Source organism: Bos taurus, chromosome X (genome assembly GCF_002263795.3).
Source record: "Bos taurus isolate L1 Dominette 01449 registration number 42190680 breed Hereford chromosome X, ARS-UCD2.0, whole genome shotgun sequence".
In the NCBI taxonomy this organism is placed as follows: domain Eukaryota; kingdom Metazoa; phylum Chordata; class Mammalia; order Artiodactyla; family Bovidae; genus Bos; species Bos taurus.
In genome coordinates, this window is record NC_037357.1 from 91,526,664 (window position 1) to 91,542,302 (window position 15,639).

Genomic DNA, 15,639 nt, shown 5'->3' on the forward strand with positions numbered 1-15,639 from the left:
GTAGATTGGTAAATATAAATCACCCAAAGCTATGTCATTTGCAAAAGTATCTTCACAATGTCTATGTTAATTAGGTCAATAAGCAAACATCAACACTAGATATTAATTCAATAGTGAATATTTCCCAGTTTACACAAGCCTGAAATTCATTTTAATTTTTTTGAATTTAGAATTGTTTGATTTCTAAGTGCTTACTTCTCTCTAGGCCAATTAGGCTTCAGCAATATTGTCCAAGGACAAAGACACACACAGAGACCTCACAGTTTTCCACTTGAAATATAAAATGTCTCTTTGCTCCCCCCCTTTTTTTTCTTGGCTTGAAGTTCTGCCAACTTGCTCATGGTTGGAGTCCCAGACAGAGTGGGCTGTGTATCTCAAGGACATGATAAGAGTTAACTTCAGTTTCTTCCCCAGGCATGTTTTCTGTTTCTCAGGCAGGATCGGAGCTCCAAAAAAAGTATTTTAACAAGTCAGCTTTTTCCTAATTGCATGTGCTAGAAGAACTGGTTTTGCAATTTCAAAAAGATTTCATTTTAACCTATTTTTTCCAGAGTCTAAAAAATATCATGGCCATTCAGTGTCAAAAATGTCATCTCTTCTTTTTGTAGTCACAGTTTCATAGCTAAAATTTAAACCAGAGTGTTCAAATTGGCTCTGATGACAGGGGTAGACTGATTGATAAGATGTTGTCCCAGCAGGGATTGTCTCTCTGGGCAAGTGAGGTCTTCTCTTAAAGAAATCCTGTATATAAGGGACATTTTGGGCTCTGGGGATGAAACTTACCCCAGTTTTTCCAAGATACAATTCAAAGGGGGTAGTTTTAGGACTGCTAGCTCCCATTTGTAAGAGAAAAAAGCAGCGCCCAGTGCCGTGGCTTTTTTCTACTGGAGGCGACCCTCCCTGCTCTAGATAGGGGTGTAGACAGGCCTTCCACCTAAGCTTCCTTCCCTGGCCAGAGTTAAACTGTCCCTTACCAACAGTAATCCAAGTCTATGCCCCACTAAAGCTGAAGAAGCTGAACAATTCTATGAAGACCTACAAGACCTTCTAGAACTAATACCAAAAAAAAAAAAAAAAATGTCTTTTTCACCATAGAGGACTGGAATGCAAAAGGAGGAAGTCAAGAGATCCCTGGAGTAACAGGCAAGTTTGGCCTTGGAGTACAAAATGAAGCAGGGCAAAGGCTAACAGAATTTTGCCAACAGACCACACTGGTCATAGCAAACACCCTTTCCAACAACACAAGAGAAGACTATACACATGGATATCACCCGAAGGCCAATACCAAAATCAGATAGATTATATTCTTCATAGCCAAAGATGGAGCAGTTCTATACAGTCAGCAAAAAGAAGACCAGGAGCTGACTGTGGCTTAGATCATGAATGCCTTATTGCAAAATTCAAATGTAAATTGAAGAAAGTAGGGAAAACCACTAGACCATTCAGGTATGACCTAAATCAAATCTCTTACAATTACACCATGGAGGTGACAAATAGATTCAAGGAATTAGATCTGATAGGATGCATGAAGAACTATGGATGGGGATTTGTAACATTGTACAGGAGGCGGTGATCAAAACCATCCCCAAGAAAAAGAAACACAAAAAGGCAAAATGGTTGTCTGAGGAGGCCTTACAAATAGCTGAGAAAAGAAGTGAAAGGTAAAGGAGAAAAGGAAAGATATATCCATCTGAATGCAGAGTTCCAAAGAATAGCAAGGAGAGATAAGCAAGCCTTCCTAAGTGATCAATGCAAAGAAATAGAGGAAGACAATAGAATGGGAATGACTAGAGATCTCTTCAAGAAAATTAGAGCTACCAAGGGAAAACTTCATGCAAAGATGGACACAATAAAGGACAGAAACAGTATGGACCTAATAGAAGCAGAAGATATTAAGAAGAGGTGGTAGGAATACACAGAAGAACTATACAAAACAGAACTTAATGACTTGGATAACCATGCTGGTATGGTAACTCACCTAGAGCCAGACATCCTGGAGTACAAAGTCAAGTGGGCCTTAGGAAGCATCACTATGAACAAAGTTAGTGGAGGTGATGGAATTCCAGCTGAGTCATTTCAAATCCTAAAAGATGATGAAAGTGCTGCACTCAACATGCCAGCAAATTTGGAAAACTCAGCAGTGGCCACAGGACTGGAAAAGGTCAGTTTTCATTGCAATCCCAAAGAAAGGCAATGCCAAAGAATGTTCAAACTACTGTATAATTGCATTTATCTCATACGCCAGCAAATATTCAAAATTTTCCAAGCGAGGCTTTCACAATACGTGAACTGAGAAGTTCCAGATGTTCAAGTTGGATTTAGAAAAGGCAGAAAGAGGAACCAGAGATCAAATTGCCAACATCAGTTAGATCATAGAGAAAGCAAGAGAATTCCAGAAGAACATCTACTTCTGCTTCATTGAGTATGCTAAAGCCTTTGACGATGTGGATCACAACAAACTGTTGAACATTCATTCTTAAAGAGATGGGAATACCAGACCACCTTACCTGCCTCCTGAGAAATCTGTATGCAGGTCAAGAAGCAACAGCTAGAACTGGACATGGATCAGTGGAATGGTTCCAAATTGGGAAAGGTGTACATCAAGGCTGTATATTGTCACCCTGCTTTTAAACTTATATGCCAAATACATCATGCAAAATGCTAAGGTGGATGAAGCACAAGCTGAAATCAAGATTGCTGGGAGAAATATCAATAACCTCAGATATGCAGATGACACCACCCTTATGGCAGAAAGTGAAGAGGAACTAAAGAGCCCCTTGATGAAAGTGAAAGAGGAAAGTGAAAAAGCTGGCTTAAAACTTCAACATTCAATAAACTAAGATAATGGCATCTGGTTCCGTCACTTCATGGCAAATAGATGGGGAAACAATGGAAACAGTGATAGACTTTATTTTCTTGTGCTCCAAAATCATTGCAGATGGTGACTGCAGCCATGAAATTAAGACACTTGTTCCTTGGAAGAAAAGCTATGATAAACCTAGACAGCATATTAAAAAGCAGAGACATTACTTTGCTGACAAAGGTCTGTCTAGTCAAACCTATGGTTTTTCCAGTAGTCATGTATGGATGTGAGAATTGGACCATAAAGAAAGCTGAGCACTGAAGAATTAATGTTTTTGAACAATGCTTTGGAGAAGACTCTTCAGAGTCCCTTGGACAGCAAGGAGATCAAACCAGTCAATCCTAATGGAAATCAGTTCTGAATATTCACTGGCAGGATTGATGCTGAAGCTGAAGCTCCAATACTTTGGCTACCTGATGGGAAGAACTGACTCTTTGGAAAAGACCCTGAAGCTGTGAAAGATTGAAGGCAGGAGGAAAAGGGGACAACAGAGGATGAGATGGTTGGATGGCATCACTGACTCGATGGACATGAGTTTGAGCAAGCTCCAGGAGTTGGTGATAGACAGGAAAGCCTGGTGTGCTGCAGTCCATGGGGTCACAAAGAGTCGGACAATACTGAGCAACCGAACTAAATTGAACTTACCGATGCAGGTGTCTTATTACCATCCCTCCCCATTCTACCACCAAGGTGGGGTGGAGATGCAGCGAGGGTAGTCCTGATGGCATCCCAGATTGATGTCCAGTTCCTCACTATTAATGCCTTTGCATGATTTCTGCTCCTCCTCTGATGCCACCCGGGGTGATAAGAAAAAAAATAGGTGGTGAAGGGCCAGCCAGCGAGGAAAAAGTGATTTTTGTTGAGCTATTAGGGCCAATCCTTCCAGTTCATTTCCACAGATTACACAGAAAGAATATCTAAGGAGTTGAGACAAAAGCCACTGGAGAACCTCCTCTGGTCCGCTAAGAGCCAGCCTTACCAAATGAAGCCCATCACACTTCCAATCTGACCAGATCCTGGAATTCCCAATCTGTGTCCTCAGAAATCTCACAGTTGCCACAGATGGAGTGCCTCCATCCATATAGACCAGATGCACAGCTGTAACAAGGATTCATTTTCAGGTTGTTGGCCCGAGGCAGGCAGCTAAGGGAACAACCTCTAGCCTGAGAAATGTTCCTGGAGTCAGAGCTCCACCCAGCTCCCAACTGTGCTCCTGTCTGCAGTGCATGAAGACAATCCAGGTGTAACTTTTGGCTTCTAGCAAGACTAGGTGCTTTGTGACTATCAATCCAAATTTGAGGTCTAAGTAATAGTACACAGTAACAGAATAGATGGCAAGTCCCTTGAAAGTCTAGATTTGACAGATTAGGTTAGTAGTTTCAATTCTCCAGGCAGTTACAAAATGGTCAAAAAGACCAGGAAAAGGTGACCAAGAAAGGAAAGTTTGGTCCACACACTTCACCCATTTCAGGCTACTCCCCTCACAGGGACGTTGGCTGCCTCTGGGTATCACCAGTTCAGTATAAATCCCTGACAGGCTCCCCTTTTGGGGCTGCCCTCAGTCATTATGAGGTGCCACGGAAACACAAACTGGGCTCTACTCTCGCTTCGCACTTGTTTTGTGCATTTCTGGCTTTCAGTCAATCACTTGCACAGGCACACTGTAGAGTTAACAAAGCAGAAAACGTGTTTACTAGGACAACAAAAGAACTAGAACTCCAAGTGTCCTTACCTTGTCTTGAAGATCCTGGACGAGCACCAAAGATGATAGCTTATTGGTAAACAGTGAACAGTGCCGCTGGATTCATGGTCTCCGAAGGAGATTTAACTCTGGGACCAAAGACAGTCTCAGTCACTCAGAGCTTTGTGTAGATTTTATTTAAAGTGAAAGTGACAGAAAAAGCTTCTGACATAGATATCAGAAGGGGGCAGAAGAGTACGCACCTCACTAATTTAAGTAGGGCCTTATATACATCTGAGAATAGACAAAAAATACCTTAAGGCTGTGAGAACTTTGCTGACCCTTTCCTGTAACATACATCCTGGGATGACATCAGCACTAGATTAGTCAGAAGGAACAGGTTAATCCAGAGCCCAAGGCTGTGGAAGTTTTTACCCAGACTTTCCCCCATAAAATACATCCAAAGCTCAAAAAGAGGCATGTCCTTGAACAAGAAATACTGCTGCCTACAAGGCCTATTTGTCTATAGCAAAAGAATGTGAAAAAGAATGCTTACCTCCTCCATAAAGGGGCCTTAGGCTTGGACTCCTTATCAACCTGCCAAAGTTAACTCTCAGTACTGTATTAAGTCACTTTAGTAGTGTCTGACTCTGCAACCCCATGGACTGTAGCCCACCAGGATTCTCTGTCCATAGGATTCACTAGGGAAGAACACTGGAGTGGGTTGCCATGCCCTCCTCCAGGGGATCTTCCCAACCCAAGGACTGAACCCGCGTCTCTTATGTCTCCTACGTTGGCAGACATGTTCTTTACCACTAGCATCACCTGAGAAACCTAGTCCTATGCTTGGTACCTAATAGGTCCTCAGTTAACAGTAACTTTTAAAGGCCAAATGTAAAGATTTCCCACTATTAAATTCTTTTTTCTAGTTGAAACACTCACTTTATTGTTGACTGAATTTTATCATGCTTGAAGTGGAGTTGCTCAGTCATGTCTGACTCTTTGTGATCCCATGGACTGTAGCCTACCAGGCTTCTCTGTCCATGGAATTTTCCAGGCAAGAGTACTGGAGTGGGTTGCCATTTCCTTCTCCAGGGGATCTTCCCGACCCAGGGATTGAACCCAGGTCTCCTGTATTGCAGGCAGATGCTTTACTGTCTGAGCCACCAGGGAAGCCCTTATCATGCTTAAGGTGCTGAAATACTGAGGCACTAGTCAGGAACCTTGTTAGCATGTGTCAGACCCTACTGACTAATTCACAACAAAGATTTTATGTTATCTTTTGCCACTTTGTCCAAGACAGTAATGATAGCTTTAGGCATGTGAGTACAGCAGAAGATCCAGCTCCTCAGTCTGTTGTATTCATATATAAAAAAAAAAGTTTGGAAAGCTAATAAAGGCATTTCCTTAAGCCTTAAAACAACTGAAACCAAATCCATGCCAAGGTTCCTGCTTGACACATGTTCCTCGAAAGATATCTCAACATATACAAAGTCAAAAAAGGCATAGTTAAGGGACAGAGTATTACCTACATTATATGTCAACTTTTCAACATGAGAGAGAAAAGGCAAAGTTTCTTCATTTAGAAACTGGGTCTCCTCTTCACATATTCTGCCAAAATAGGATTGTGGGACTGGTTTTTAGGAGAGGTATTTTGAATGTCCAGTTTCTGCGGTTAATCCCTCATTTGCTCATCCTATGACAGCAAGAAACTTTCTGATTTTAAAGTCTTTTCAACTGACTAGAACTTTCTTATTGGATTCTGCCTGTTTTCCTTATAAGCACCACAAAAACAAAAGGAAAGCCTAGGAATATGAAACTAGTGAAAAAGGAAAGGCACATGTATCACTATATGAATAAGTACTCTTCTATCCATGGTGGATGTAACAATCTATTTCTTAAATTGCACTGTGCCTTCCTAATGATGTCAAACCCTAAAAGTATTGCAGAGATAGTAGGTTTTTTTGGGAAAAGGATGAGCTCTGTATTAGTCTGCAGTGACTCAGTTTAGATATGAAAACAGGTTCTGAAAAGTGACCTCTTTGGCCCATCTGGTTAGACTAGTTGATGTCTATGTAAACATTTATTCATCTTTATTAGCAAGGTTTAAAAGATGAACAGATTATCAAGGCTCCCACTATCAAATTCTGAGACCCAACACCTAGAGAACAAAGGTTAGGAAAAGACATCTATAGCCATAATGAACCAACTATAAAACAAAGTTTTACAAACGAGTTTTCATTTAAGGGAAAGTGTTTACAAACTTCAGTAACCTCTAATGCTTGCCTTTAGGCTCAGCTGTTTCCTTCTACAACCTGTACACACAGGGCACAGAGCAGTCATGGAGGTCAAGCCTAGCTAGCAACACTTAGCAGAAGCAGTAAAGTAAGAATCTACTCTAGAGTCCTGGCTTCAGATTCTGCTTTAAGCATCAGTCTATTGCTCAAAGATGACTCAGAACTCTTTTTTAATTTTTTTATTTTTTATTTTAACTCTTTAAAATTTTATTTTTATTTTTGGCTGTGCTGGGTCTTCACTGCTGTGCAAGCTTTTCTCTAGTTGCGGTGAGCAGGGGATACTCTTTAGTTGAGGTGTGCAGGCTTCTCATTTCGGTGGTCTCTGTTGTTGTTGTGGAGTACTGGCTCTAGGGTACATGAGCTTCAGTAGTTGCAGCTCCCAGGCTCTAGAGCACAGGCTCAATAGTTGTGGCGCATGAACTTGGTTGCTCTGTAGCATGTGGGATTTTCCCGATCAGGGATGGAATCTGTGTCCTGCATTGATACGTAGATTCTTTACCACTGAACCACCAGGGAAGTCAGGATTCTTTTTTTTTTTTTTTTTAAGAGCCCCATTTAAAAGCACATTTAAATGAACAGCATTCAGTGATGAACATTCATATTCAATCTTCCTGCATTTTGTCACTAACACATCCTCTGCCTCAAAAATCTACAATCTGTTTTGCACCATGTAACATTTTCAAACGTGTTTTAGCTGTCCTTAATTTAGTCATCAAACATTTCTAAGTGCATGCACGGTGGTAGATGCCAAGACAAAGTTGTTCAAGTTTAGTCTAGTGGCAGAGATGCAGTGAAGTGCTACAGGGACTGGCTATGGTGAGTCTGTACAGGGACCCCAGTAAGGGATCAGGAAAAGAACCCAAAAGACATGAGCTGAATCTGGAGGGAAAAGTTGACACTGCACCAGAGACAAGGAGAGAGAGGGATTCTAGGAAATGATATAAGCAAATGAGAAGAAATGGATATTAACAGTGTAATGTGTAGGATGCGCTTTAGTGTAGCTAGAGTAAGTTGGGGTGGCAGGAAATAAGGCTGCCAGATCATGAAGGCACCATGGAAGCAGCATGTAGCATGTCAGGACAGATTCCTCTGGAAGCTGATAAGCATGATGGATTAAAGCAGTGGTTCTTAACTTCTTAAGACTTCTTTAAGCAATAGAAGAAGGTACACACCCTTTCACTGGAAAAAGGTACATACACATAGACATAAAATTTGCTCACAGTTGCCTGGTTAGGAATAAGGCAGAGGAGCAACTACACCAATTCAGGTGAGACATAAGGAGGCCTGAACTAAACCACAGCAAGTGGGGAGATAAAAGAGACAGATGTGAGAAAAAGAAAGATGGTTGAGTGTTACCAACAGATCTTGTCATAAACTGGACTTGAGAAATGAGGGAAAGGCATGCATCAAGGATAACTCCCAGGTTGGTTTGTGGCATAGACAATTGAGTAGAAGGTAGTGTCACTCATGGAGAGAAGTAGGCTTTGGAAGAGAGATAGGTTTAGTTTGGGAAATGTGAAGTCAAAGGTGCCTTTAGAACATCCAAATAAAGAAGTTCAGCAGGAAGCTAAATATGACCCAGAGGGATGGTACAGTGAGGAAGGTGGGAGGGGGGTTCAGGATGGGGAACACGTATACACCTGTGGCAGATTCATGTTGATGTATGGCAAAACCAATACAATATTGTAAAGTAATTAACCTCCAATTAAAATAAATAAATTTATATGAAAAAATATGCCTTTCCTTTTAATGATTCTTGTACTGGCTCCCTTGCCCTAATGTTCAACTACAAACAGGCTTCTAAGTCTCTGTGTAACACTTTTAAATTGAGACAAGTATATCCTCCATTTACAGAAAAAAGTCCAGAAATGGGAAAAGAAATTAAACTTCACACACCCAAAATTATTTCACATTTTTTAACTGAAAGAATAGACTTTTATTAAGCACTGTAAGTTTCTTTCCATCAGCATTAACAGAACACCAGACCAATTTCCATCACAGAACAACTCCTGAGACATTTTCATTCCTTTCTGAAACACTTTCCTTAACTCCTGCAGTTTCCCCTAAGAAGCATCCATTCAAACTTACATTAATAAACTATGGAGCTTTTGTGGTGAGTTGGGCCAAAAAGGCAGGGAATTTGGAAGAGAAATACATATTATCCATCCACTAAACACACTGTCAAGAGCACAGGAGAAGAGAGATTAACACAGGAAAAAACAATGAAAGATTTTACTTTTGTCAATAACATCATTTATCAGGGAGCACTAAAAATCAATGAATCCTTGTAGTTAAAGTTTCTTTACCTAGTATGTTATTCTAGAAATAGAATAGAATAAAATAAAAGGTGGATGAGGAAGTATCTTCTGGGAAGTAACTAAAATGAATTCATCAGCTTTGGCGGGGTTATGAACAATTAATAAAAACTGAAATATGTAATTTGTTTCATTTACATGAAAATCCACTAGTCATCAGTTACTACCAACACGGACAAAGAGAGCATCTATAAAAAAGTACAAGGGCAATGTCAAAAGCTGCAGTGGGCACCCTAGCACAGGGGGTATTTTATTTTGCTTTTACCTTGGAAAAAATGTTTTGTAAAAAAAATATGAAGTTCTTTTCTTAGAACAGCAAAATAACCTCTGACAATCCTGAAGATAATTAGCAGTAATAGGGGAATAGGTACACTGAGCTCTACCTGCACCAGCAGACTATAGCAATAAGCTAAGGGAAAAGAAAATGGAAAGTCAAATAAAAGAAGGTGCCAAAGTCACAAGAGGGAGAAAAATATAGGGTGACACACAATGGAATAGTGAGAACTTACCCCCTGAAACCCCAAGCATATTTGGGAAATATGCATTAGGAACTGAACAAGTAAAATGATTAAACCTTAGTAGAATTAACTAACTACTTAAACTGTGGTCTACTTGTACTGTCATTTCAATGTGGGGTGGGGAGTCTTAAAGGCTGAAAGGGTAGCACTGACATGCTTACAGAAGCCTTCTAAGGTTCCAGTGGACTGGATCTCTATAGCCAAGCAGTTACTTCCACATTCTTTCTACCCTACATAAACGTTCTTTCCCCAAGCCCCTTCTTAACCACACTAATGCCTTACATGACTGTTTTTCTCAGTGATTAAAACAAGTTAATGTGACTTGGCCAATGATGCCAGGAAATCAAGATGCAGACAAAAATCAAATGTCACTAGCCAAAGCAAGTGCCATTTCTTGGGTTTTAAAATCTACCCAAAGTCCTACTGGCTTAGAATGAAAATGGTACAAGTGAGCAGAAGTTTTATCAGGCCTGGTCCAGACTAGACTGGCCACTGAATAAGGGTGGGAGTTATAGGCTGACCCCAAGATACACCAGCAGAAATCAAGAACTGCAAGTCCTTGAGGATCTGTGGCTGTATATATCCGGGGTGCTTTTGCTTATGGCCTTACAAAGTAAAGGGGTCATTCCTGGGGGTTCCTAAATGATGTATGACTTTGTTCAAGAAAGGCCACATTATAGTCAGAAATTGAACCTTAAATGAAGGATGACAGTCTCTTCAAGTGGTACTCACAACAAAGAGCAGACTCAGTTCCCTAATTTGAAAGAAATTAGAAAAAGTTGATCTTGAAACTAGAAAAACTTAACCTTCCAGTGATAAACCTTAGTCTTTCTGACTTCTAAATTATATGTCTTGGCAGATAAAATATAGGACTATGGCCCTTTATAGTTCTTTCTTGTAACCTTACAAACCCAAAATTCTGAATCTAAATAAAAATCAAAGTTGGAAGTGAGTCACTTGTTTCATCCTGGGCCAGGCTAGGAGAAAGTGGAGGTGTGTGGAAGGGAGAAAAGCAAGCCTTTTGGCAAACTGGAATCATCCCTGTCAAATAGCTGTTTTACTTCTCACAGTGAATGCCTACAAAATAATATATCTTCTTAATGCTGTGAGAGTTAACAATACTGTCATTTGATCGTATCAAATAGATTCAAGATTCACAGAAACAGCAGCTGAAGAAAATACCTTTCCATATAACTCCAAGTAGTTCCTAATAGAAAATAGAGCTAGCTAGCTAGTTAACACAGCTCGGTGATTCTGGTTACCTTTAGAGCTCCAAAGGATTCCTCCCTCTGTGGTTCCAGAAAGAAATTTCCAAGTCATGTAAGTTCGCTATTAAATCCTTCTCTTGCTGGAAACAGAAGTCCTAACCGTCAAGATGTTGTGAAAGGCTGGGCAGGCTAGGAGAAGAGCGGGGAAAACTAGGGGAGCCAATTCCATAGAGGAAGCTTTTGTACACTTTATCACTGGTTACATTTGCCTGGGTATGCATTCTTGTCATCCTGCTCTGGCTTATGTAAGAAGTGTCTGGGTAGGGGAAGAGGCATTCTAGACCTCCCCACCTCTGCAAACTGTGGGTTCTCTTAAACTGGGCCAGACTAGGATAAAACAGTCTGAGACATCTTTAATCTTTCATGATGATACACTTACTGTAAGTGGGCAGTAAGCAAACACCTTTCTGGTTGTCTGGAAAAATGTCACCAAGGACCTGCTCTGGGTTAAGGCGCATGAGGTTTTTCAAAAAGAGAGAGGACCCTGCTAGAAGTCTAGTCAGTTGTGTTCCTGTAGAAATGGTACTTCTTGGGCAAGAATATTACAAAGCCCAAAAGGAGGTGTATGAGGCTAAAAGCCTCAATTCCTGAATGAAGACACATGCTAATCTGTTGCAAGTCATGTTCCCATCCCTTATACTTAGGCTGCTGAGGAGGGAAACTGGAAGTGCAAGGTTGTCTCAAGAGTATTTCTGGCAAAGAGTAACAGACTCTTTGTCCTGGGCAGATTCTGATCTTACCTGGGGGCCGGGAACCTTTCATAGAACATCCCTGTTGGCCCAGGCCAGAGTCCTCTGAAGTCTTCCTTGCAAAGCAAATGAAAAGATCCAGTAGTCAAAATGTCAATGAATAAATGAAACAATCTAGGCATGTAAAATCAAATTGTCGATTTCCTCACACTTCCCTACCCACTGTCCTTCAGGGATGCATGGCAATCAATTCTAGCCTAAGGCCAGTTTGATGCTAGAGTTTCAGATAAGATTTCCCCAAACTGGCTGCAAGCCCTGGTAATTACCTTCCACCCCCCTTCTCTCTCCCAACCAGGCTGCTCCTTCATAAGAAAATGCCCAACTCTTCCCAATCCTACTCCAATCTCCTGTTTTTACCATAGGGGATGTGAGGACTCTGATCAAGATTAAGCTTGTAACAATCCAACTGTTTGTTGTTCTGAACAGGCAATCTCTGGAAAGTACTTTTTGTCTGCTTAGAGAAGCCCATCTTCTTGTAATTGTGATGGGCTACGACTTAGTAAGGATTTTTAAAATGTGGTCTTCTGAAACCCACCACTCCATAGCAGTGGAAGCATTTCTGGGAAATTCAGTAAATCTTCTGGGACATCATCATGTATGTATGTGTGTGCATATATATATATATATATATACACATACACACAACATATATATATTTATATATACATACATACACATATATTTATATATATATATATAAAATATATATAGATAAATAGATCTGTCTCTTTATATAAAGGGTATGTGTATGCATATAGATACACACATTCATATATACATCCACCCAAACATCCGAACACAGACACACACACACACACACGCACGCACGCACACAGTCTTTTGAGTTCCCTTTAGAACATCATTTAATTACATTGATTCCCACCCTTGCAGGGAGTGGGTGAACTGCACCACATCTTCTATTTTACAAATAATGCTTTAGTTCAGAGGCAGGAAAAATCTGCCCAGTACTTTTTCGACTCACTTGAATCCCCCAGTACAAAGGCCATTGGTAGTTATTTTAAGTGTATAAAATTAAAAAAAGAATAAAAAAAATAACCAATACTACCTCACTTCCCTGAAAACATCTACCTATCTGATTGTCAGGCCAGAGCTAGAGGCGGTAGTACAAATCCCTGGCATAGGTGAATGGGGAAAAGAGTTAGAAGGATGTGGATACTGATTATATATGAAGGCCCTACCAGTTCATAAAGAAAAAACCACGTTAGGAAGCCATAAGTAGCTGTATCCACTTTCCCATGGGTTTTGTAAATGAACATCATAATAAAGACTCAGAAAACCAAAGCTAGACTTTTCTGTAGGTCCTTGTGTGATGATACCCAATAGTCTGTGCCTTAATAGCCTCCCAGGGGAGGTAAAGACAATATTGGCACTATATATTCAATTTGAGAATAGGAACTAGTCTTGTTGTCATTCATATTTGATCAGAGCTTCTCTAGAAACAGACTGCTGAGTCTGGAAGCCCAGAAAAAGACAGGGAAGGGGAAAAGATGGATACCAAAGAACACCCTCATCAAAATCCTGAACAAAACTAGGATAAGCATTTCATGTCCTCCTCTAACTTAGGCCTACAATCAGAGAAGTATAGGTTTTCCCCTCTTCCTGATCTGCTGAAGCCATCTTCTTGCTTGTTACTCCTCTTTCTGTTGTGTCACAGTTCCTAGCTTTTGCTCTTGTAAGTGGTTCTTCTCGCCATTCTTCCCAGGGAAGTACCGGTTACCGTTATTACACACACTGTTGTCTCTGGATAAGGCAGACTGTGATGGAGATGGAAGATGATCATTCTTCTCTTCCTTGATCAATGTGCCACTGTTTCCATCTACCTGTGAGCTAGACCGACCTTGTTGAGGCTCCAGGGATTTAGAAACTCCATCTGAAGAGCTCTGTCAAAAACAGAGATAGTCAGTAGGAATGGTAATCCCAAAACTAGCTGATCCTTCCCAAGCATGTTTATAAGCTAGCCTGTGGAAACTGCTTCAGCTCTTAAAAAACACCAGAAAGCCCAAAGCTTGTTAGCACCTAGTACACTCTGACACTGTCTGGAGAACTTAGGGTGACAACAAAAGGATCTAACTCGAATCTAATGGCAATGACAACAACACAATAATGGCCCAGCTACTATTTACCAAGTTTTACAATGTATTTTTTCAAATGCTAAAAGGCACCTTAAATGGTAGATATTATGACATCCCATTTACAGATGAGGAAGCTGAGGCTCAAAAAGATTAAAGTAACTTGCTTAAGGAGATACAAGTAGAAAGTAGTGGGGCCAAGATTCCACTCCAGGTCAGTCAGTCTCTAAAGTTTATTCTCTTAACTTCCATGCAGCCATCCAATACTGACAGCTGGGTTTGTAAATGAAAGGAAAAGAAAACAAACAATAAGATCTATGTGCAATATTTCACAGTATCTTTCATAACTAAAAACAATCACTTGGTTTTAATTTCAGCAATGGTAACTGCTCCTGAAATGCTAATGCCATGAACTGCATGACCTTGAAGTACAGTATTGGCTCCCAATGAGTATTATTAGGAATAATAGGAGTTTCTGATTATTAAGTGGTTGGACATGCCAGGTATTCTGATGTTGGTTTCACAGATAAGAAAGACAAATGAGGCTCAAAAAAGTAAAATGACTTGCTCAAGGCCATTGGCATACCCAGATTTGCATCCAAGTCTGTTTTATTCCAAAGACATGTTCTTTCCACTGACACCATACATAATGGAAATCTAATGCCCATTGAATATGTGGTCATTATAGATAATAACTACCAATATTTATTGAGCACTTCCCATGTACCAGGTTCTATGTTAAATACTTCACTATATTACCTCATTTAACACTCAGAATAATTCTGAAGTAGATACCAATTCTTTCATTTTTATAGATGAGGGAACTAGGGCACAGAGAGGGTAAGTAACTTGCCCAAAGTTACAAAACTGGTAAGTGGCACTACCAGATTCAATGCTAGATCATTTGTCTCCAATACCTATACAACATAGAGGTTACTGTGAAGTTCTTCTCAAGAACCTGGAAATAAGACGAAACTAGTAATGGAAGGAATTAGCCATGTGAGTCAACAAAGAAATAAAAACATAATAAATACGGGACTGAAGAATTTGAGAATACACAAAACTCCACTGACCTAGAAATAATCTCATGAAGATAGGACTGTAATGGAATATTTAATAAACTGGAACAATTATCTCAGATGGGAAGATGCCTTAGCTACAAACAAAGTCAATGTAAGGATTTCCTTGGCCAGGGTACCTCTAAAGTAGGTAATAGTACCCCCAGAAATCTTAGCTAAGAGGAATTTAAGATCATCTATCATTCCTTTTTCACCCCTAGTTTCCCCATCTAGAAGAGAATAATAGTATATGACAGAGGATGAGATGGTTGGATGGTATCACTGACTCGATGGACATGAGTTTGAGCAAGCTCCAGGAGTTGGTAATGCACAAGGAAGTCTGGCATGCTGCAGTCCATGGGGTTGCAGAGTCTGACACGACTGAGTGACTGAACTGAATAGTATATATTAACTAGATATCAAATAAACCAGAGAGAATATCCATAAACTAGGTATCCATAAATAAGAGAGAATAATATCTATATCACAGGTTCATATAAGGATTCAATGACACACACCATGTAAAGCATGGTGGCGTCTGGCATGCTGTAAGAACTCAATAATTGGTAGCTAATATTATTGTTCTGATTCCACACCCTCGGGCAAACTTCTGATACCATGGCCTCCTTGGCAGCTTGCTCTTAGAGAAAGAAAGCTCTGATTAGACATGGTTAAGAGCATGCATATAAGAGTCAGGCAGGCCTAGGTATGAATCTTGTCTAACAATTACAGTTGTTATACTGTATCAGAATTAGCACAGTACAGGGCTTTGGAATCAGTCAGCTCAAGCTAGAATGCCA

General features: G+C 40.3%; 1 protein-coding gene across 6 annotated transcripts in view; it reads right to left on the reverse strand.

The window, feature by feature from the left end:
- Positions 1–15,639, reverse strand: part of FAM120C (family with sequence similarity 120C) — a 145,520-nt gene that overhangs the window by 14,154 nt on the left and 115,727 nt on the right. For 3 of the 6 annotated variants that reach the window (XM_024988789.2, XM_024988788.2, XM_059883785.1), the window contains one exon: positions 8,744–13,592. In XM_024988789.2, the coding sequence (XP_024844557.1) occupies positions 13,341–13,592 (252 nt within the window). In that variant the 3' untranslated portion in view covers positions 8,744–13,340. Of the gene's footprint in view, positions 1–4,595; positions 7,316–8,743; positions 13,593–15,639 lie in introns of those variants that run through there. The other 3 variants (XR_009493573.1, XR_009493574.1, XM_024988790.2) reach the window with 2 other exon arrangements.